General features: G+C 38.4%; 1 protein-coding gene across 1 annotated transcript in view; it reads left to right on the forward strand.

Moving 5' to 3' along the window:
• iars1 (isoleucyl-tRNA synthetase 1) overlaps positions 1 to 25,392 on the forward strand; it is a 79,646-nt gene that overhangs the window by 4,929 nt on the left and 49,325 nt on the right. Inside the window, exons 4-13 of the mRNA XM_058790729.1 lie at positions 679 to 761; positions 2,167 to 2,284; positions 2,360 to 2,507; positions 6,324 to 6,411; positions 7,679 to 7,739; positions 8,029 to 8,124; positions 11,372 to 11,494; positions 15,127 to 15,218; positions 18,299 to 18,397; positions 25,095 to 25,221. Coding sequence (XP_058646712.1) covers positions 679 to 761; positions 2,167 to 2,284; positions 2,360 to 2,507; positions 6,324 to 6,411; positions 7,679 to 7,739; positions 8,029 to 8,124; positions 11,372 to 11,494; positions 15,127 to 15,218; positions 18,299 to 18,397; positions 25,095 to 25,221 — 1,035 coding nt within the window. The remainder of the gene's footprint in view (positions 1 to 678; positions 762 to 2,166; positions 2,285 to 2,359; positions 2,508 to 6,323; positions 6,412 to 7,678; positions 7,740 to 8,028; positions 8,125 to 11,371; positions 11,495 to 15,126; positions 15,219 to 18,298; positions 18,398 to 25,094; positions 25,222 to 25,392) is intronic.

Genomic DNA, 25,392 nt, shown 5'->3' on the forward strand with positions numbered 1-25,392 from the left:
GCAGATGACAAAACTAGTGAGTGCCTATAATAAACTGAACATCGTCATCCGCTGCTGTGGATGCTGCTGATATAGTTATCGTTATCTTTATACACTGTAAAAAAAAAAAAAAAAATTTGAGCGAACTTCTTTTTTTTTTACCAGCTTCAGCAGATTTTTGAGTTTGCTCAACTTATTTTTGTGGGAGATTCCCAAATTTTTGTTGTATAAACTTAAAACGACAAGTTGAGAAAACTCAAAAATCTGCTGAAGCTGGTTGCCTTAAAATTTTAAGTTGGCTCAACTTTTTTTTTACAGTGTAGTTACTGTTCATGGTGTGAATGAGCCTTTACACATCAATAGACAGATTAAACCTCTCATGGACTGAAAAACCGATGTATGACAGTCTCAGAAAACAGCTAGTTAATTTCTCCGCTGCTAACATCAGATGTCACTAGTCCTTGAGTCTCTTAACTAGTTGTTGTGATTTTAATCCTGCGGCTTATTGATCAGAGAGATGTTGAGGAGGGGAAGGCTATCCATCAGTAACAACTTCTGTTTGTTGTGTCCTTTAGGAAACTCGTATAGCGTGAGAGTCATGTGACCGGATGTTCATTTGTCTTAAGTGATGCAGATGGGTTTAGATGAGAGTATTATCATGATTGTTGTGATTGATTATTGTGACTCTGTGCTCACCAGACGTCGGTGAGACGAATGGGCCGCTGGATTGACTTCAGACACGACTATAAGACGCTGTACCCGTGGTTCATGGAGACCGTGTGGTGAGATCTCTGCCTCTCCTGCTCTTAACATGCACATGCAGCTCTAGCCCTGTTCAGACACAAGTACTTCCTCATGTGGACGTGAGCTGATTTCATCGTTTACAGAGGCTAGTTACTCGTGTAAAAATATCCAGCTGAATTACCTGCACTTTTCTGACAAACACCGAGGTCGCTTCGTAATTCAGTGAATCTCTGAGTTCACAAGCACCGAATGAAAACTCTTTACTAGAAGAATATTACATCACCACAAATGCACTGTAAAAATCACCAGGAGTTTACCAGCATTACAAACAAACAACACAAACTGCTAAGAGTGAACCAAAAGCTCTGTAGCACATATAAAACCAACTAGAAAAACTCTAAAGCATGATCTATTCTAAATTAATAGTTCATTAAAAAGTTTAGAATTTTTATTATTATAAAAGCCGCCTTATGTGCAATTTCAATATTTTGTTTACGCATTATTTACATATTTCAGTATTATGCACCAGCTGACAGGGTGTACTGTTTAGTTTGTTGCAGCATTAGTTTCCTTGAGAAAGCTGGACCGCACCTGATTGCCTGTAGATCCTAATGAATCGAAGCTGAATCAGGATTAGGGCTGTCAAAAAAAAAAATCAGATTTCGAATATTCGTCAAATTTAAAATATAAATCCATGAGGCGTGCGTCAGGCAGCATTATCAGTGATGCACGAGATGCGATGACGATGTAGGTGTCGTTGCATTATAATGTTTTTTTTTTAGCCAATCCAGCCGAACCTGCTAGATGCGGCGCTGCTGCGCTGTTCATTCAAAATATTGCGAAAAAAGAGAACATCAATGCGGAGAAGATGCTGTTTTATGTCAAAACCAAGCCGTTCACACAGAACACATATTTATCGCATACATATCTATCAGCGTTGCACTCGCGTCTCGCACAAGAGAGCCGCATGTTTAGAAAGCATGTAAATATTAATGCAAGTTCAACTTTTAAAAAACATGTCTCGAGACTTTATGGCGGTTTTCTCCCCGTCCCACTGCATCTCATGCTTTTAAATGAAAAAAGTAGGTACTCTTTGTGATTGGTTTTTGGTCCTTTGTATTAACTATTCATACATGATACCGTTTTGTTTCTAATTGTTTAAGCAACTTAATTATATATGGTTTTTAAACATTATTTTAAACATTATGCACTTTTTTCAAAGATAGTTGTGTTATTTTATTGCTTTGAAGAAACGTGCATTAGTAATATTGTGGCCTCAGGAGAGAGCCCCTTAACAGAAATTATGCCTTTTTAAATTTGAATATAATTTGAATATTGATAATGTTTAAGTACTTAATTCGAATTTAGTTTTTCAGCCATTTTGACAGCCCTAGTGATGATCTGAGTGGAGTGGTGCATGCTGGGTGCTCCGCTGTGTTTCAGGTGGGTGTTTAAGCAGCTGTATGATAAGGGTCTGGTCTACAGAGGGGTGAAGGTCATGCCGTTCTCCACCGCCTGCAACACGCCCCTGTCCAACTTCGAGGCCCATCAGAACTACAAGGTGCGTGATTGAGTTCCTGCGCTCTGTGCTCGTCAGCGGAGCCTCGGCTCATCTCTGCGCTCCTGTGCTCCTCAGGACGTGCAGGACCCGTCTGTGATCGTGACCTTCCCTCTGCTGGAGGACGAGACGGTCAGCTTCCTCGCCTGGACCACCACGCCATGGACCCTGCCCAGCAACCTGGCCCTCTGTGTCAACCCCGACTTCATCTACGTCAAGGTCAAAGGTGCGGTTCACCTCTCAGTGATTCAGTAACGATCATCTTAGGGATGCACCGAAATGAAATGCTTTTTTTTGTTTGTTTTGTCCCCCCCCATGACAATTTTTTTCACCATTGCATAAATTAAATACCCAAATTTAGCTTTTTACAGTTCTGTATTTGTTTTCAAAGAAAAATAAATTATATTTTTACAAAAATTTAAGTATATTTACTTAACACTGAACATTTTTTAACATTCTAGCAGACATTATACCAACGAAGCACAATTTAACTTAAAATGAATAAGTAATGTTTGAGACCCCCCTCTTGAATCAGGCATGTGTATTTTACTGTACACATAAAGGATGCAGAGCAGAAGAGAATTCTTCCCACAGATCCAGATCTATTACAGATTTTCAACACTGTGTGTGAGTGTTATAATAAATGCGTTAATATAGCTGTCGTAATAATTACCATCATTATTATTGTCTTACTTTTTTGTTTCATTTTAACAACAACAGTAAAATTACAATACTAACATTTATTTTATTTATTGATGGAGCTTTTATTTTGGCGGAAAGCCCCAGGAAGGCCTCAGTGCTGCTTTTTGTTTTTTTTGCAATCCGTGCGTGTGTTAGAAAACACCATCCTGCTGTTTATTTACTAATTGTTTTAAGGCCATATCGTGATTTTAATCATCGTACAGTAACCAGCATCATCCACCCCTTCCTCTTCTCATCGAAGAAATGCAAAGCAATGCAGTCTCTCGCTGTTTGCGACTGTTTTTACGCAGTTTTAACTGCTTCCTCGCTGCAGACTCACTAATGTTTGCTGCATTAGTGCGCGCCTCTATTTGATCACATCACGTCATTGTTCGGTACAATTTATTCAGTCTTTGTGCTTATTAATAATTTTGGTTGCCAAATCTTCGGTGCATCCCTAGATAATTTATTTCGGTTATTTGACACATCAATAACTTGATCATCTTTAGACTGCAATAAACATTTCATTTACTTTTTAAAACTTAATCTGCGTCTAGGTGAAGGTACAGATTTACTAGTATTGCTTTTAAGAGTGATAGATTATTTTATCTGTAGTTATGTGAAAGCAAATCTTTATTTATTTTTAGCTGTTTGACACATTAAACAATTGTATAATCAAGTTCACTTCCAGAATGAAGGTTGTGTCACAAAAGAAGATATTTTGAAAAATGTTAGTATCTGAATAGTTGATGCGCACCATAGCAGGAAAAACAATACACATCAACTATTCAGAAACTAACATCTTTCAAAGTGTTAAAAATTGTTTATTACTACTAGTTTTAACATGAAATAAACATCTCATGCCTCATGTAATCGCTTTATTTTATTTATTATAGAATGCAATTTTTCATGTTTGCATAAAAATTTTTTTTTTTTAAGATGAGTGTTGATTATATTTAGAAATAAATAGTAATTAATTTTAAGTTTGGGCTCTGTGGTTAATTGTAACCTTGCAGTAATGTGAAACGGCTATAGTTAGTTATAGTTTTATCACTAGGAAATTTTAAATTATGATTGATTTATTTGAAGAAAGAGCAATTTGTTCTGTAAACCACTGTTTAATTTAAAAATAAAAGCAATTTTATGTTTAGGTTTTTCTCCCGCTGTACCGTGACGTCAAAACCGAAGTACGTCAACGACCATCATGTTTGTGGACCCTTACACCTGTAGTATTCGGACATGTCCCAAACCTTGTAGAAAATGAATAAAAGATATAACGGTGCAAACAGTAGTGAGCTTGACCTCTTCTGGCGTCTCAGACGCTGCTGTATCTCCTTCACCTCGATGCAGCGCTGCAGAAACCTCAAATCAGCTCACTTAAAAACAGCCTGCTCTGTAAAAATAGCTCTTTGTGGTCTTTTTATACACGGCTCTCCTCTAAAGATCCTGAGTAAAAGCTTGACCCAGTTTGAGCGGCGTGTGCGGCGGCAGACAGGGGGCGCTGTGAGTCTTTCGTGAGCTCCTCCGTCTGCTGCAGGAGAGAGACGCACTGAATACCAATGACGCTCCGCTCAGTCTTTCACAGCCTGCCATCTCTTATTGATGCTCTCGCGCCGTCTCTCTCTCTCTGCGTGTGTCACAATACTCAGAGCTGCTTAAACGCTCCTCTTTCAGGGGGTTTCAGTCCCAGTTTAATGTGTTTTGTGAGGCTTGTATTACTGTTAGACTACATGTTATCTGTCGACAGACACTGCTGGCACACTTTACCCCACAGCGAGCTAACATTGAACAATATATCACAGTATGACACAAAAATGCAGCAATATGCATCATGTGTAGGCCTAGTTCAACCAAAATAAAAGGTCATTTTGATTCATGTGCAGATTTGAGCTTCCATTTTTAATAATTATTATTAATAAGTAAAAATAAAATGCATTAATAAAATAGAATATTTAAATGTAGTCAATATTAAGCAGCAAAAACGTAATATTTGAACACTGATGATAATAATAAGAACATTAGTAATAATTGATCACAAATAATAATTGATAATAGAGCAGCAAATCAGCATATTAGAATGATTTCTGAAGATCGTGTGACACTGAAGACTGCAGTAATGATGCTGAAAATACAGCTGCGCATCACAGAAATAAATTACAGTTTAACACATATTCACACAGAAAACAGCTGTTTTAAGTTGTAATAATATTTCACAATTTTTAATGTATGTGCTCTGTTTTTGATCAGATTAATGCAGTCTTGGCTTGCAGAAGAGACTTCATTCAAAAATGTTAAAAATGGTGCACGTTTCACCACCAAACCAACAGTTTTCTCCACTTTTTCATTCTGCCTGGAACTCTGTGTATCATAGACATTCTCAGCATTAATAAGCGGGAAAAAATTCAAAGCTTTAGTGAAGGTGAAAAGGTCACCTTATCACCTAATATTTTGTGAAATATTATTGCAATTTAAAATAACAGTTTTCTATTTTAATATACTTTAAAATATAATTTATTTCTGTGACGCAGCACTGAATTTTCAGCATCATTACTCCAGTCTTCAGAGTCACATGATCCTTCAGAAATCATTCTAATATGCTGATTTATAATCAATGTTGGAAACCGTTATGCTGCTTCATTTTTTTTTTCGAGACCTGTTTTTTTTTTTTTTTAAGCATTCTCTGATTAATAAAAAGCTAAAAAGAACAGCATTTATTTAAAAAAAAAAAATTGTGTTACAGTATACAATGCTATTCAAAAGTTTGGGGTCAGTACATTTTTTTTTCTTCCTTTTTTTTTAAAGAAATTAATACTTTTATTCAGGAGGGATGTGTTAAATGAATAAAAAGTCATAGTAAAGACTTATATCGTTAGAAAAGATTTCTATTTTGAACAAATGCTGCTCTTTTTAGCTTTGTATTCATCAAAGAATCAAAGAAAAAAGTATCAGGCTCCAAAAAAACATTATGAAGCAGCACAACAGTTTCAACACTCATAATAAATGATTTCTGAAGGATCATGTGACACTGAAGACTGGAGTAATGATGCTGAAAATTCAGTGCTGCGTCACAGAAATAAATTATATTTTAAAGTATATTAAAATAGGAAACCAATATTAGAAATTGCAATACGATCACAATATTACTGTTTTTTCTGTATTTTTGATCGAATAAATACAGCCTTGATGAAGAGACTCCATTAAAAAACATTAAAAAAACGTACTGATCCCAAACTTTTGAGCGGCAGTATATATATATGTGTGTGTGTGTGTGTGTGTGTGTGTGTGCATATTTGTGAGAGTATGTTTTAACTCTTGTGATGCTGTGTCTTGTGCTGATGAGTCTCTCCTCTGTGTCTCTCAGATAACAGCTCGCAGAAGATGTACATCATGATGGAGGCCAGACTCGTCGCTCTCTTCAAATCCGACTCAGAGTACACCATTCTGGACAAGTGAGTTTACCGCCGGTGATTAGCACAGAAGCGCACGATGACATCACATCCTGTGAGCCGCACACCTGCCATATATATATATATATATATATATATATATATATATATATATATATATATATATATATATATATACACACAAGCACAAAAATATATATTTATAGGAACATTGAAGCAGGTTCAATACAATGATTTTTCATTCAGTTTTAATCATCTGACAGCTGTTTAATGTAGTAATAATCAGCATGCTCCTGTATGTATGTACTGAACACTGAGCCCTATAAAGTAGGACACACAAGTCATTGTGCATTGATTCGTTAGAGGGCCATTGATCTGGTTTCCACCTCACTGTTTTTCTCACGACAGGTAAGGTCTAGGAAAGCACCTGAAATCTGCAGTTTTACCTAAAATGTAAAATAGTGCAGTGAGTCCCCTAGATCCTGCGGTGTGTGTGTGTGTGTTGAGCGTTTCTCTGAGCGGTGTGCTGGGCTGATAACAGTAAGCTGAGGAATTGTGGGATTAGTCCTGAGCCGAACTGCTATTATCGATTAATATCTCTCTGCTTTTGATTAATGTTCAGCAGGAGATGATGTGACTGGAATGAGAAGCACGAGTGGAGTTGATTTCACTGCACTTCTTGATGTAAAACAATGCAGACATTGTGAAGACTGTGCCAGCCGCTCTTTTCCATGCAATTAACAGCGAATGAGGACTGGAGCTTCCAGCTTCAAAAACAAAACTATAGCAATTTTAATTAAGCAATTAAACAACTTATTAAAAAGATCCAACTTAACAGAGTGATTTGCCCAACTCTGTTGAATGAGCAAGAAGATCTAGTGTGTGTAGAACATACTGCGCATGTCATGTGCTTTTTTTTTTTAAAGCTTGAAGGCTTCGATCCCCTTCTGCTGTCATTATATGGAAGAGAGCAGCATGAACATTCTTCACAAGTGCTCTTTTTGTGTTCCACAGAAGAAAGTCATATGGTCTTGGAGCAACATAACGATTAATTGAATTCTGAATTGGTAATGTAAATGTGACAATGGTTCAGAAACCGCCTGAGACTGTCTGTTCATACCTCGAGTAACAGTTTGAGTTAAATTCCCACCTGTTTCTGCTATAATGATCAATCGTAGGCACGTGTAAATGTTCATATTCTCAAGGTCAAGGAGAGTTTTGGCATTATTGTCTTATGTTTCAGCTCCTTCAGTAGTTCTCTAACCACTCCGTGGAGTTGTGTTGGTAAAGTGTGTTTTTGTCTTTATAGATTTCCTGGCAAGACCCTGAAGGGCAAAAAATACCAGCCTCTGTTTGAGTACTTCATCAAGGTAAACACTGTAATGCTGCGTCACTGCAGATTGATTCACAGTCGCTGACCGTTTCAAACTCTCACATTTGTTTAAGAAGAACATAGATGACAGAATGCAGAGACTTGTGTATCTGAAAAATATTTTAGTGTTAAATGAAATGGATCTCTGGGTCAAGCTGCACCGAATCTGCTTCTTCTAATGCCGTCATTAGTCAGATGCTATGACACTCGCACAAGTGTTTCTGTGTAAAGCACTTCATGTTATGATGTCAGATGTGATCTTGATGAACGCTTGTTTTTCTTCTCAGTGTAAGGAGAGTGGAGCGTTCTCGGTGGTGGTGGACAACTACGTGCGTGATGATGACGGTACAGGAGTGGTCCATCAGGCTCCATACTTTGGAGCTGTAAGTCACATCTACATTGTGCTTTCATTAAATTGTGTCCTTCAGGGATTTTGGGATAATGTTGATTTATAAAGCAGTGGTTTGATATCTATCTATATCTATCATCTCATTTGAGATGCAAATTGAACATATGAAGTCTAGTTTTATAAACAAAAAGAGCAAAATGAAGTGAGTTTATGCTTTAAAAAAATAACAAATATCTGTCAGTGAGGAATGAAAACCTCTTTCCATTTGAACATTTTTAACAATTTCTCCTAAAACAAGACTTATCTTATGTCTTCTCCAGTAAATGCATCTTGATTTAAGAATCTTTAGACATTTGCCCTGGGAAACAAGATGAAAAATCCTGATGAAATCAAGACTTTTCTTCAGTGGGATTAAAAGTGTCAGTAAAAAGCGGTTTCGTATTCGTAGTGGTTGAGAGCAGAGATATTCAAGCCATAAGTTGATGTATTGTTATCCATTCAATTTATTTCTTAAAGTTCTAAATTTACATTCATAAAACCTGCAGAAACCCTGTTTGAGAACAACACAGAATACTTAACAATGACTACAGTAAATTGAGTTTGAATAATTACAGTTAGCAGTAATAATAAAAGTAATGACCAGTAAATGACCTCAGGTTCTTCACATACATCGTGACTATTTAAAATCTTCCATCTCTTCCATCTGAGATGAGTGAATTCACATGTCTGGGTGCATTCTCAACAGAGCTGTGAAAACATTCATTTCAGTTTTATTTCATTTGTAAGAAAAAACCATGCATGAACCAAAGAAACAGATCCAAGACATCCTTGAACAGTCCCTGTCAGGACAATGACTGAAGAAAGTTTTAGGGCCATCAAATAAGCCTTAAAGCAGAGTTGAAGTGCTTTATTAAAAAGAGTGGCTGGAAGAAGCTTTTGGTGAGAAACTCATATAAAATTTCAGCCTGAAGGCATGTGAGCATCTCAAGCACCATTCCATCTAATGAGAGTAAAGTGAACTCTGGTCCTCATCTCCGTGGCTAAATGTTTGATGCAGACAAGCCTCGCGTCAGCATCACCTTGAGGTTCCTCTCTGTGCCAGAGACAGAAGAACTTGTGAAGGTAGAAGGACAAACGTATGATGCTAAACACTGAACAATCCTGCTGTTAGCCGCATGAGCTCAGGGACTTGAAATGATTCATTATGGGAGAGCAAGCAGTACTTGCAGTATAGGACACAAATGTCCTGGAGTCCTCAGACTTCACTGCACTAAAGCATCTTTGATATAGATCACTATCACTGCAGATTAATGATCCGATCAAACCTCTAACAGGCATTATTAAAGTTGAGAGTGTGTCGTCCTGCAGCATTTGTGCACCAAACAAATGAATGATTCCTCAAATCATGTTTCTTGCTCAGGACATGTATGTTGTCACTTTACTAATTGATCCAGAACACCCTAGCAATTGCATAGCTGTTACCAAGAAGCCTCCTGAAATGCCATTTCAACCACCCAGAACACCCTAGCAACATAGCAGTACCTTAGCAACCACACAAAACCACCCACTACACCTTAGCAACAGATTAGCAACTCCCTGGTAACATTTAGAAGAACTAGAAACTGCATGCCAATGCTTTGGCAATCCCCCAGAACACCCTAGCAACTGCATAGCAATAGCTTAGCAGCCATGCTCAAACTACCTGCAACACCCAAGCAATAGCATTGCAACACTCTGGCAATGCTCAAGAACACCCTAGTAACTGTATAGCAAAACCTTAACAACCATGGAAACGGCATGACAGAGACCTGGAGGACCCTAGCATGTGCATAGGAAACCCTAGCAACCGTTGAGTACATTTTAGTAACTGCATAGTAGTACCCTAGCAGTCAAATAAAAACTATCTAAAATACTTTAGAAACTGAACACCCTTACAAGTGAATAGAAACTCCCTTGCAACTGTTGGGAGTACCCTAGCAACTGCAAAACATCGCTCTGGCATCCTCCAAGAACACCATAGCAACAGCCTAGAGGACCTTAGCAACTGCATGACAACACCCTGGCAATCACCCAAAACACCGTAGCAACCATATATCAGTACCTAAGCAACTATGTAGAAACTACCTGAAACACCTTTGAAACTCTGTAGCAACTCTCTGGCAATCACCCAAGAACACCATAACAACTGCATAGCAACATTTAGCAGCCACATTAAAAGATACCGAAAACTCCTTAGAAACTGTTAAAATGTTCTTGCAACTGCATAGCAACTTTTTGGCATCCTCCAGAACACGTAAGCAACAGCATGACAACATACCTGGAGTCATTCAGAAATGACCTAAAACACTGTTTAAAATACATAGCAACAGTCTTTCAAAAATTCTAGCAACTGGTAGCAGTACCCTTGCAGCCATGTAGAAACTAAACAGCCTAGCAGCTATTAAGAAGACCCTGGTATAACTGCATAACAACACTCTGACAAACACCCCAAGAACACCCTAGCAACCACACAGCAACACTGACAAACACCTTGAGAACACCCTAACAAATGCATAACTCTTTCACAAACACCCCAAGAACACCTTAACAACGGCATAGGAACACCCTTAATAACTGCAAAACGACACTGCCAAACAACCCAAGAACACCCTAGCAACCACACGGCAACACTGACAAACACCCCAAGAACACCTTAACAACTGCATAGGAACACCCTTAATAACTGCATAACGACACTGACAAACACCCAAAGAACACCCTAACAACTGCATAGCAACATTCTTTGACAAACACCCCAAGAACACCTTAGCAAATGCATAGCAACACCCTTAATAACTGCAAAACGACACTGCCAAACAACCCAAGAACACCCTAGCAACCACACAGCAACACTGACAAACACCCAAAGAACACCCTAACAACTGCATAGCAACACTGACAAACACCCCAAGAACACCTTAGCAACTGCATAGCAACACCCTTAATAGCTGCATAATGACACTGACAAACACCCGAGAACACCCTGACAACCGCACTGCAACACTCAGACAAACACCCCAAGAAGCATCAGTCTTTATCAGTGTAGAGTTGAGCAGCTCCTGCAGCAGGAAGCAGTGTCTCTCCTCTGGTTGTTTCGAGCAGGATGTGTGACTCTCCTGTGTGTCGTTGTGTGGAGGTTCATTCCCCTGATGTTCTGTAATTGAGACACAGGAACACACTCATGGTCATGTTCTCAGAATCACGATCCCAGTGTGACGGGTGTTGTGTTCTTCTGTCTGCAGGATGATTACCGCGTCTGTATGGACTATAAGATCATCCAGAGAGACTCTGCTCCCATCTGCCCCGTGGACTCATCCGGCGTCTTCACTGCAGAGGTCACTCACTTCGCCGGTCAGTATGTGAAGGTACGGATGCTGCTGTCTGCTGTCCACCTCATCAGAGGCTCACGTGCACACACAGAGCTCCTCATGTGAGCTCCACTGCACACCACACTCACACTTACAGAGCAGGGCTGCAGGATACAGGAAAACACTAACAGTGTAATATTTGGGGCCAGATTTCATTTTCAATTGTTCTCAATGGGAGCTCCGCATTTTTTAAAACGCCAGGAGCGTGCTGAGTGTTCGGGCGTTTTTTCCTTGGCGCTGAGAGTTGAAGAATGTTCAACTTTGGATAAAACGCAGCGCTCATCACTGTCACTTTTTGCTCAGCTATCCAATCACAGTGGAGGAGGGGGCGGGACTAATACCGAGAAACCGTCACATCTTGCTTGTACTGCGACTAAACAACAGAGAAGATAATATTGCTCGTCTCAGAGGATTAATGTCTTTACCATATGAAATTGCCGGTCTACCATATAATTAAGAAAAATAATGCTTGGAGAAACATTTAATTCGCGATGCGTTTGCCATTACTTCAGCGGATATTCCGTATCATAGCAACCACAGCATCTCGCAGCGGAGCGTTTTCATCTGGCTAAAAACACTTTGGTGGACACGCGGCCTTCGGAGAGGAAAATTCTGTGTGATTTACTGACAATGCGCAGATTAAAGAACACAGACGCAGCAGATCATTTCCATAATGACCAGCACAATCTACCAACTGCTTTAAGACATGCTCTTTTTGGGCATTAAATAATGGTGCGGCACAAAACGAAGCATTGGTTGCTTTACCGGTCTGTCATATGGTCACTTGTGTGGGCCTTGGCCAATCAAAGCGGCCGAGGTTCCCAGACCTTCTGCCATCAGACTGAAGCTCTGGCTGCGCGAGACTTAAGCCTTACCTGATATAAAGTTTAGACATTATTGAAGACTAGTGAGCAGTCAGTAATAAAATAAAAACAGTTCAATTAACAGTAAAGATTAATGTTGTGAGTTACATTTTAGAGCCAGTATTGTGTTTTTGCTCTTTTGCCAACTAAAATAGTTTGAAGCAAAACCACAGCAAAACAGATGCATGTCTCCAAGAAACACACAGTGCTACTGAATGAATCTTCTTTTTTGAACAAATTGGTTGAGTGAATAATTCAGTGGCTCATTCATGAAGGCAGTCACTTGCTGCTTTTCTGAATTTCCTTAGCTTAGTTTTCTGCACAACACAATGCAATCAACAACCGTTTTTTTTTTTTTTTTTTTTGTTAAATAGCCATTTCACTCCAAAATATAATGGAAAACAAAAGCTTCAGTTTCATGCTGACATTAAGACAAATGCTAGTAGTGCTGAGCTGCTGTCGAAGGCGTCTCTGCTGGTGAACTGTACAGCTGATGAGACTCGTCTGTGTGTGTGTGTGTGTGTACAGGTTTATATATCCTGGTGGGGACCTAAACCTGAATACACACAGACTCATGGGGACTTGTGTCATGGTGGGGACCTAAATTGAGGGTATAAAAGCTTATAAGTCATACAGAATGAGTTTTTTTGAGAAAGTAGAAATGCTAAAAGTTTCCTGTAAGGGGTAGGGTTAGGTGTAGGGCGATGGAAAATACAGTTTTTACAGTATAGAAACCATTACACCTATGGAGAGAACTAACCAGACGTGTGTGTGTGTGTGTGTGTGTGTGTGTGTGTGAGTGAGAGTGAGAGTCCAGCACTCAGAGCAGCAGTTGAACCCCACACAAATGAAGATGCACTCTAAGGGAGCTTCTTGTCTCCAGTGTGGAGGTGTGATGGGTGACAGAGGGACTATGGGAGTGCTGATGTCAGCGCTTTAGCCCAGTGCCAGAGAAACTCCACTCTGTTTCCCGAGAATAGCTTTCATCATAGTCCTGCTCGGTCAATTCATATTTCGGCACTCATAGTCAGGTTCTCTTTGCCTAAGCGCTCATTAGTGCGCTCACAGCGCTCACACGGTCCACCCGTGTCTTTGAATCAGAGCCAGCAGAGACAGACTCACTGACCGTTTCATGCATTTACTTTGGAAATATTGAATCGGGGTGTAAATTACCGGTGGGTTTGCTAATTAAGATTTGAACCCCATCAGTTTGGGGGTCTGAAAAACTATGTTGGCGATGCCAAACAATAGTTCACCCAGAAATTCTGTCGTCATTTACTCTCTTTCGTCAACCCAAACTAGGGCTGTCAACAGGGCCACTGACACAATGTTAAAAAATATATTCACATGCATTAAAATTTTGAAGACAGTATTTCAGCACAACAGGGTGCAACAAATAAATATAAACCCTGCAACACTCTGTTTTATTGTTTATTCCAAAACACAAACCTGGATGTTAATAGAAGTCTATTTTTTGTAGTGCATAACATTGACATTTTTTCATTATTTGCATTTAGTCATTTAGCAAACGCTTTTATTCAAAGCGACTTACAAATGAATAATTTTCAGTGTTTTTTTTATTTGTTTTGTTTTTGTATTTTGAAGAACATATCCTCTACATTTAGTCAATATATGACAAAGATTGAATAAACTCTTGATTCTGATACCGCTGCAAATGCTAATAGCCTAACTAATAGAAAATTAAGTAAACCGTCTGTAATGAATTAAGAACTATTTAGCAAATTACAAGCAATAGAACAAATAAATAAAATAAAACAATATATTCATTAAAATAAACCTTTAGGTTTTAACAGATTATGTTTTCAGATAGGTCTAACAGTAGTAGGCAAGAAATGCAGAAATCCAATACATTTATTTATTTTAATAAAATAAATTTATTTAACAAATTTAAATAAAATTAAAATTATTTACATTTAAAATGTTAATACATTTATTTGTTTCTTTTTTTACTCACAAAAGTGATGAGACTTACGAGAGCTAATTTTGGTATTTTTGTGAAAACTAATAAAGTGTGCTAACAGGGTTGAATGGTGGAGCCTGATGGATACAGCTTACATCTCAATTTGTATGAAGATGCACAGACTTTTATAATGGGCAAATAATTACAGTTACGTAATACAGACATTTTCTTAAATTGCCTACTTAAGCTATTATCTAACATGCATAATTAATAGATCTTGTGCTTCAAATGCTTTTAAAAGTTGTCATGGGACTTCAAGCGTGATTGTGCTGGTTTACTGATAGTTGGACGAAGAGCGACGCTGGTGATGATAAATAGTGTTGACCCTACACTGGTGCAGTTTCATGTAGGACCTTGCAGGTTAAAGTTTTCTCCCGGAGCAATATGGATAACCTTCATAAGGCCTCACAGGTTAAGAAAAGGTTCCCAAAATCGATTATGCATGAGACAGGAAGCCAATTCAGCCCGCTCTGCTACAAGGACACGCTGGACACGTTTCCATTAAAGTGAATTAATATGACTTTTGTTGAAAGGCAGTCAATGAAAAGTGCAGCCAGCTGCGTGAGCGCAGGGATGTGACAGGCCCCGTAGAGACCAAACGCTTCATACATTTCTATAACTCCAGAGCTGTAGATGAAGCCGTAAAGCCAGGCCTGTATCTGCAGCGGTGCTCGATGCCAGCTCTGCAGCCACAGATGTGCTTTTTTCTGTAATAGTCACACACTGTCTGCTTTTATTCGCCGCACGCTCTGAGACTTTGTTCTGTCTGTCCTCGATGCTTTCAGGATGCAGACAAAAACATAATCAAGTGGCTGAAGGAGAATGGGCGTCTGGTGAGCTCCAGCTCGTTCAAGCACAGCTACCCTTTCTGCTGGAGGTGAGTGCAGACTGCTTTCACTTACTCTGCTGTAATGCGCCGGCACACTTACCACTGGTCTGACAATATTTGCATGTAAAATCCAGTCATTTTGATTGAATCTGAGCACATTTTTTAAAGGCAAAACAATATTCATAACCTATAATAAACCTGGCATTGTATATTATGAATATTTGACGAATTGCTTATGTTTCTGTTTTCTAAGTAATTTTGGAGAAAAGCGTCGGCTGAATGCATAAATGTAATTGAAATGCATGCAATCTGAAATTGTGTGTCAGGTCGAAAGAATTTCAGATTTTGTGTTGCAAGGACAGTTAGTCATGAGAATTCGCCATGTTTGAAAGTGACTTCTGTGTGAGCTGTGCTTCATATGCATCTACACTACTGACAATAGCTAATACAGCTTTTTTGCCTGCAAAAGAAATTTTGCAAATGTGGCCGCAGCTTAGACATAACTAAACAAACTATGTACTGTTCTCCTTTTTTTTTTTTTTTTTTTTTAATAAAATCACATAATAAGAGCTGCCACTTTATTGCGTTAGTGAGTTCATTATTATCGTTTGGTGAAAAATGGAAAATTTACTTGATTATGTATTTAAACCTTAATTTTTTATGTATTTTACTCCTTTTTAATCTACTCTACTACCATCAGCATCATTTTTTTTTTTTTTACTGTTGCTCAAAAAAATCACTTAACATTCACAGGGGTTGGACAAAATTACATGAACACCCATTATAATAATAATAATAATAATAATAATTATTATTATTATAATAGCGGAAATATGTCATTTCTGTCGGCTACAGTGAAAAAACAAACATTGCAATTATCTTTTATTGATCTTTTCATTGTCTTTTGTTTCTCTAGGTTGTGTATCAGTGCAGTATAAGTTGTGTTCTGCAGTGTTTAGTACAAGCTTTTGGTTAAAAGGCTGACTTGTTAGACTTTCAAAAATGGCAGATCTTGAAATATGGCAAATCTTCCAAATATGGCAAATCTTGAAATATGGCAAATCTTCCAAAAATGCCAAATCTTGAAATATGGCAAATCTTCCAAAAATGCCAAATCTTGATAGATGGCAAATCTTCCAAATATGGCAAAACTTCCAAAAATGGCAAATCTTGAAGGATGGCAAATCTTCCTAAAATGGCAAATCCTGGCCCGTTTAGCAGGAGCATCTGTAATCATAAAAGCACAATTTATTGGTGTTTTAAGAACAACAGTCTTTACGATTATGACTGCGTAGACAAAGCATGGCAAGACTTCATCAGCGAAAAAGGATAGTGGGCAAAAACCGAAAGTGATTGATTAGGAACATTGAACACTAACAAGGATTGTGTTCAGACAACACGGATCTACTGGGAAAAAAAAAAAAACGGCCACAGAGAGCTTGACAAAACCAGTTGCTCTCCTCCAACATCTCTGAAGCAGCTAGTAAATGTTCTAATAGATGACATTAAACTGTCAGGTTGGAAGCTGTATTAAAGACTAATGGTGGTAAAACACCGTGATAAAGAAATATTGCGTATTTCCAAGGTGTTCACATTATTTCTTCCAGCCCCTGTCCATCAGAAATTCAGAGAAAATGACTATTGCCAAAGGCCGAATTTTGTTTTTCTTTATCAACCAACCCAAAAGGCTTTCTAAAACGGAGGTGCGCACATCTCTGTGACCTCTGCTGGACGGGGCAGAGTTCAGTCGATACTGTGGCCTGTAGAGAAGGGGTTGCGGGGTAGGAACATTAGCACACGGTGCTCAATATCTAGCCTGCTGTTTCATCACTTCATACGGGGCGTGAGTGAGCTGGGAGAGGTCACAGCGGCGCTGCGCAGACCTCCAGCCTCATTAACCCCTCTGACGAACAGAAACTCATGTAACGCCTACGCCATCAATAAATCACTCTCCTATCGATTCTCATGAGCTCTGCCTGTCCCGGCGCTGCTGGGGACCAACATTATGGATACTGAAGGGGTTTGTCAGCGTAAAGGCACAGCAGATACTGATGGTCGATCAGGAGAGATTGAGAATGCTAATGCTGAGGCTTACGGAGGTCAGACATGCTCCTCATCTCTAATCATAGACCACAGCGTCAGTGTGCTACCAACAAACGACAACATAGACAACAGACCAGCAGAGAGCCGGACTGGTTCACTTCTAACTTTAGTGAAAGTCAACCAACAAAAGATGCTTTCATCTGGTTCTCATTGATTATCTGGTTAGCGTAATACAACCTCTCACTCGAGGGAAAAGAAAAATAATTCAAAGCTGTTCATTGCATTAATGGCCAGATAGTCAAAAATCATTTCATTTGCAAAATAATTTTTAGGTGCTAGTAGAAAGTTGGGATGCATTAATCTCATACATTGGATTTGGTGTTGATGCTGGTAGTGAAGTATGTACTGTAAACCGATTGGCTAGCGGTCAGACACGACTAATCCAAACACACTGTGTGCTAGTCATGGTCATTACTGGACAACGCCCAAAATATAAACAAACGCAAGAGTAATTATTGTTTACCAACGAGCAAACAGCTCACAATTTTTCCTCCGTTATTTTTTCCATAGGTTCATTTAGGTGATGAATCAAATTACAAACTGCCATTAGACACAAACAAACAACAAAAAATAGAAAAAGAAAGTACTCAAAGACTGTACTTTAGTCTTTCATGAAAACACTGAAGCATTGTGAGTGAAGTAAGTGAATCAGCAAAAAATTGTTTCGTTTGCATAGTCATTAATTACTTATATTAAATACAATGGTGTTTATTTTGTATTTTGGAAGATATTCAAAGAGCCCAAGCAATTTATCATACGAGTGCCATCCTGCATTCATAATACAGTATTTACAGATTTTAATGATTTTATGTTTAAAATGATTAATCACAAGGGTTTCTTCATTATTACTGAAACAGTTTCTCTATGGAGCATAATGACTGATTTTTACTTCACTTTCCAAACAATCTTACTCCCTTCCCATCTGCTGTTGATTGGTAGTCCTGCCATATGATGCTTGCACAGGAGAGAGCACTTTAACATTATAAAAGTTAATCTTGAAATATTGAAAAACCTTTCTTTGGCAGGTCAGACACGCCGCTGATCTATAAAGCAGTGCCCAGCTGGTTTGTGAGGGTGGAGCACATGGTGGAGAAGCTTCTGGACAACAACAGCAAATGCTACTGGTACAGTGAATCTGGCATCTCTACACCTGTATGTGACCTGCATGTCTACGGCTCTTGCGTAATGCATGACTGGACAAACTCTTGTCGAAGTTCGGCTGGTGTTTTCTCATGCATTTTAATGGGATCTTCAGTCTGTTGATGATGTGTGATATGGTGCATAGCAAGAGCTTTGTCTCTCAGATGCAGTTTCAAAGTCATTTGAGTTTGTTTTGAGTGACTGTTAAATTCCTTGTGCAGGATCTGATTTGGGGTATGTGCTCTGAAGGTTTATGTTTTGAATTTCACGGTCTTTGGTTTCTGTATAAATTCCACCATTTTGCATTTTCTGAAAACGCTACTTTTGCACACTCATGCTCTGATCTGAATCCCACAAAATGTTTTCCAGGTTTCATCTACAGTTCGTCCTGACAAAAACCATTTCAAAGAGTTTCCGTCTGTCGCATCTTTTGCAGAAAGGACCCTCAGATTCACGTTGACTAATTAGTCTATATCTCATGAACGCAAAGTTTAGTCTACTTGACACTTGGTACACTTTTAGAACATGATATTTTGAGGATGCACACCAAGTTTAGTCCAGTTCCGCCTATAGAGGGCACTACAACTGAAATATGTTTAACTTGGAAGAAGGTAGGAAATTCACCACATGCACATGACAGCTGTGTTCTGCTGTGGTCGTTCTCGCGTCCTAAAAAATCCCACTTGCAATTTTAAAAAAAGTGCCATCTTTCAACTTTTGCAGAAGTGTCATTTTTAATGTATGCGCATAATCTCCAGCCTCATGCGTGTCACAGAAACTATACGGGCCATGTTAAAGTGTATGCGGGCAGCTGCCCAGCGCTCTACAGAGATGATGTCTGTGGTCACAGCACAGGTGTTTGGCAGCATATGCAGGGCCTTTCTGCTGTAATGTGACTCTCAGATGATTCACCTGCAGGACAGAGACACACACCGCTCCTGAGTCACTCTGCTGCACTAGACAGCACATGAAATGCAGAAAAGGGCATGTTTGTGTTCTAGATAACGGCTGAAGAGTTCAGCAAGGTGCTTTGGGTTTATGTGGTTTAGTGCACATAAACGCCATCATAAAATCACACAATTCTGTGTCATTTTAGCAGTGTGAAGATGGCTGTGCTGTTCTGTGTCCAGATCCGATGGGTCAGGGTAGGGCTGGGCAATAAATCGGTAATGATGATTATCGCGATATAATTGTCCTTAATAAAACGATATGAAGAGTTTGATAAATGTTCAATTTAATGTTTATGCACCAAAAGCGGAATGAAACGGAGCTACTCATTTTGAACCACAGAGCGTTGATTTGCTCAGCTCAACGTTCAAACAGCAGCGGTTGCAAACTCACTAGAACAGATAGGTACAGTCAGAAGACTTTCAATTTACAAATCACAATCATTTACCATAGATTTACTGTAGCAACACTAACTGCACCATGGTATTGTGGCGAAAATGTGGAATATTCACATTGAATTTTATTATAGGAGTATTGGAATATAGCCTAATTGTAGTTTTGTGATCAAGCTGTAGCATGTGTGCATTTATACTAAATGTGTTTAGGCTAACTACTGTTTTCATACAAATACCCAAAAAATATTTTTACCATGGTACTGAACTGTGTTTATCATGATTTAAATGTATACTACTTTGGAAGACCAATGGTTAATTAATAATAATAATAATAATAATAAATTAAATTCCTCAGCATATAAAATTGAGGTTATAACTTTTTACAGATGTTACTGATTTTCATAATGAACAAAAAATTACATCTGCATTCTAACTCAAGCTACTATCAAATGTTCATTTCTAAGAGTTCATTACAAAAAAGTATTATTATTATTATTATTATTATTATTAATATTATCAGGCAACACAAAAATGTTTCTTGATTTGAAAAAATATCACTCATTAGAACATGCAGAAATTAAATATGAAATTTAAGAAAATACTTTTTCTATGAAGGTATTTATTTTAAGGAAAATTAGTGGTCTGGATTCTACAACTTTCACTTTGGAGCAAACATCTGGCTTTAAACTTGAAAGAAATAAAGATTTGACATTTATCATGATAATTTTTGATATCATCTGATTTGTAAAAAAAAAAAAAATCACAATTATGTTAAAACTGTCATATAAAATTTTTTTTTTGGCTATATCGCCAAACAAAATCAAAGTCGAGTCTGAATGTCAATGACTCTTTCTCTGGAGGGTTTTCTGTGGTTTGTGTAATTGCACTGTTCAGATTCATGCCTTTTTATGTTTGTAGATGTTTGAGATTGTGGAGCTGAATCTGCACACTTACAGTGGGTACGGAAAGTATTCAGACACCCTTAAATTTTTCACTCTTTGTTATATTGCAGCCATTTGCTAAAATCATTTAAGTTCATTTTTTTTCCTCATTAATGTACACACAGCACCCCATATTGACAGAAACACACAGAATTGTTGACATTTTTGCAGATTTATTAAAAAAGAAAAACTGAAATATCACATGGTCCTAAGTATTCAGACCCTTTGCTGTGACACTCATATATTTAACTCAGGTGCTGTCCATTTCTTCTGATCATCCTTGAGATGGTTCTACACCTTCATTTGAGTCCAGCTGTGTTTGATTATACTGATTGGACTTGATTAGGAAAGCCACACACCTGTCTATATAAGACCTTACAGCTCACAGTGCATGTCAGAGCAAATGAGAATCATGAGGTCAAAGGAACTGCCTGAAGAGCTCAGAGACAGAATTGTGGCAAGGCACAGATCTGGCCAAGGTTACAAAAACATTTCTGCTGCACTTAAGGTTCCTAAGAGCACAGTGGCCTCCATAATCCTTAAATGGAAGACGTTTGGGACGACCAGAACCCTTCCTAGAGCTGGCCGTCCGGCCAAACTGAGCTATCGGGGGAGAAGAGCCTTGTTGAGAGAGGTAAAGAAGAGCCCAAAGATCACTGTGGCTGAGCTCCAGAGATGCAGTCGGGAGATGGGAGAAAGTTGTAGAAAGCCAACCATCACTGCAGCCCTCCACCAGTCGGGGCTTTATGGCAGAGTGACCCGACGGAAGCCTCTCCTCAGTGCAAGACACATGACAGCACGCATGGAGTTTGCTAAAAAACACCTGAATAAGATTCTCTGGTCTGATGAGACCAAGATAGAACTTTTTGGCCTTAATTCTAAGCGGTATGTGTGGAGAAAACCAGGCACTGCTCATCACCTGTCCAATACAGTCCCAACAGTGAAGCATGGTGGTGGCAGCATCATGCTGTGGGGGTGTTTTTCAGCTGCAGGGACAGGACGACTGGTTGCAATCGAGGGAAAGATGAATGCGGCCAAGTACACGGATATCCTGGACGAAAACCTTCTCCAGAGTGCTCAGGACCTCAGACTGGGCCGAAGGTTTACCTTCCAACAAGACAATGACCCTAAGCACACAGCTAAAATAACGAAGGAGTGGCTTCACAACAACTCCGTGACTGTTCTTGAATGGCCCAGCCAGAGCCCTGACTTAAACCCAATTGAGCATCTCTGGAGAGACCTAAAATGGCTGTCCACCAACGCTACCATCCAACCTGACAGAACTGGAGAGGATCTGCAAGGAGGAATGGCAGAGGATCCCCAAATCCAGGTGTGAAAAACTTGTTGCATCTTTCCCAAAAAGACTCATGGCTGTATTAGATCAAAAGGGTGCTTTTACTAAATACTGAGCAAAGGGTCTGAATACTTAGGACCATGTGATATTACAGTTTTTCTTTTTTAATAAATCTGCAAAAATCTGAATTCATTGTTCTTTTCAGTCAGATCTGTTAAATGAATCAGTTCATAGAATCCATTCGTTCATATTCTCATTACTAGTTAACAGCCCACTCAAGGGCAGGATTATCAGTGAATAACAACTTAAATTGCAGTCCATGAGAACTTTCATGTTTCTTTTATGGTAATTATGTCCTTTTTGATGCTTGAAAGCTTCAGTCTTCGTGTATTGTAATTGCATTAAAAGTCATACGATGTCAAACATGCATCATGCAGATAACAGAAGAGTAAACGATGATACAATTACCGTGTGGTGAATTATTCCTTTAACCATTATTTCACCAAGGATGCTTTATTTTTTAAATCAGTCCCAAGAAGCCATATAGACTGAAGTTTATTATCATGCCTGTCCTGATTTGACCTCACGTTCACAATCTAATGCGCGTTTCTTCTGTTGGCTTATTATAAGGCTGTGGATGATGTCCTGTGCATTCAGCCCATCACAGTGCCCTTAAATTCTACTTTTAGTTCAGAGATGAGAGGGCATAAGAAAAGAGAAAAATCATTAAATTGATATATTGGATGCTGAGATGGAACTTAAATAGAAATGCCTCTTCCCGATGAGAATTGATGAAGTCAGTGGTGTTCTGATGAAAGCTCGCTGCAGAAGCAGAGACTCTTTCTCAGCTGTGTCTTGAGGAGGGCAGCAGGACGACACCCAGGAGGACATTTAACCTTCCTTTAGTGAGGGATGGATTATTTTAAATTGTTAGTTTTGTTTTTTGTGTCCAAGGAGAAAGAGGATAACAGGAAATATAGACCTGAATAACAATTAGAAAAATCTGTCCAACTAGTGTGCCATGAAATCGATTAGTTTTGGTGCGATTTGATGAGCAGTAGCAATGTTTTGATGATTTTTTTCCAAATACATATTATCCTTGCTGTGCATAAATGTATTTTAACTAAGCATAACTATTATAATGTAGTCTTACGTGTGAAATGATTTGTGATCCGGAGGTAACCTACCAAACTAGAGAAACAGCACTGATTTTTGTTATAAATAATGTGCACTTGAATGCTGGGAAATATAATTGGATTTAGCATAATCTGTGTAAATTATGCTAAACATAGAATGCAAAAAATTTAATTTTGTGAAAATTTTGTAAGAATGGTTTCATAAACGATTAACACAGAAATGAGTTTTGCTTATGTTGACTGAATGTGGCCCAGAGCTTTCAGCTTGGTCCAATATCAATATAACCTTTAATTAAGTCAATCACAACATTCTTATTAACAGACCTTCAAGCTTTATAGGTTTTTCAGGGATGGTTTTAAATTGATCTAAATCCTACATGACAAATAGACATTTAGAAATATTTATTTATTTATTTTTTGCTATAGGTAATCAATCTTCAAAACAAATTTTGAAGTCCCCCAGGGTTCGATTATAGGGCCTTTATTCTTTTTTGCTTTACCTTTTGGCAGTGTTACCTTTACAAGTAGCTGGTTTATTTTATTTTACAAGGTTTATTTTCATAGCTATGCATAGCTGTGTCTCTTCTGTCTGTAGATCAAAATTTGCATGATGGACAACTTGTATTAAAGGCATAACAAAAGTAAATCGAACACTGAACATGTCAGGCTGTAGTTTAAAGCATGAGCTGTTAGACTGCCTTCTCCAGATGATAACACCCATCATATGCCAATTCAGCTCGACAGTCCTTTTTAAGCCAAGCCATTTCTTTGAGATTGACAAAAAACTCTAAAAAATTTCATTTTGTTATATGCAATTTTATTTCATATTGGTTATATATTTTTTTTTTCTACTTTTTTGTTGACAGACTGCTTTCTATGCTATACAAGTCAGTTTTGTCAGTGTATCACACTGAGCATTTTAGATACAGATCTCAACAGTAGGTAAAAATGTCTTGGGCAAAAGTCAACACTGTAGTACACAAAAAGGAAATAAACATTTATACAGTACATTTATTTTTGTAGAAATCTTACATGTAAACTGAAATTTCACCATTGCTTATTCATTTTTACACATTCTGTTGTCTTCCCCTTACACCAACACCACAACACACTCTTGCATATCTTCCTATTGCTCTTACACAACAAGCAACCGTGAATGTTCACCGTTTACAAGTAACACAAATGTACTTTACAATTATAAATGTCTTTATACAGTACTGCTGCTGCTGTTTAGGGTTGTGACATTCGTCCTCATTAAAATTGGTAGTTTATGGTGTGCAAAATCTATAGATATGCTTCCGAACTTGATTGATTGCCAAGATTGTGATCTCCATTTCATTGCAATGGCAAGTAGTGTTGCAAAGGGGATGAAATTGTCCAGTGAACTTTCCAAAAGTGTCCAAAAAATTTACGAACTTTTCTAAAAATTCTGGAAACTTTAAGGAAATTTACAGGAAATTTTCCACCCCTTTGCAACCCTAATGGCAAGCCATTTGCCAACTTAGCAGACATTACAACCATTCCATGTCTGATATTTATGGAATTTCATGCTCGTCTGATAGATTTTGATAATTGAATGGATCATTTTGCATCTAAAATGGTTTACTGAGAATCAACTCATCAATTTTAATCAACAAGTTGTGCGCATTTAATTATTGTGCAAATTTTAGACAGTTGCACTTACTTTTGCACACGTGACAAAACACATGCAATTTGCTTAAATCAATAAGAAATTCAAATCTGATGTGAACAAGAAACTAATTGTTCTGACATCTGAACTTATTGTTTTGAGGAAAAAATAAAACTCTCATTTGAGAACTGAGCCAAAGCGACTGAGAAAACTGGAAGCCTTGCCGGTTTGAACGTGTAAGCATTCAAGCTTAATACGAATAAGAGCTTTTTTGGGATGCGTCTGCATTGGTCTCTATGAAGTTAAGAGTGGTGTTTCTCTCTGTCTTTGTACCCAGGGTTCCTGAGTTTGTGAAGGAGAAGCGCTTTGGCAACTGGCTGAGGGACGCTCGAGACTGGGCGGTCTCTCGAAACCGCTACTGGGGGACGCCCATCCCGCTGTGGGTCAGTGACGACTATGAAGAGGTCAGTGAAGGGTCATCAGCATTTGGATAACATTTTGCACTTTTTTTGTATTTCATATCTCGAAGCTTTAGAATGGCTAAAAAGTTGGAAGCCTTTCAGCCGTTGTGGATTCAAGATATTTCATGCAAAAATAAGACTCACACTGCTTTTAAATTAACAGAAGAAAGAATG

This window comes from Onychostoma macrolepis, chromosome 11 (assembly GCF_012432095.1).
Source record: "Onychostoma macrolepis isolate SWU-2019 chromosome 11, ASM1243209v1, whole genome shotgun sequence".
In the NCBI taxonomy this organism is placed as follows: Eukaryota; Metazoa; Chordata; class Actinopteri; order Cypriniformes; family Cyprinidae; genus Onychostoma; species Onychostoma macrolepis.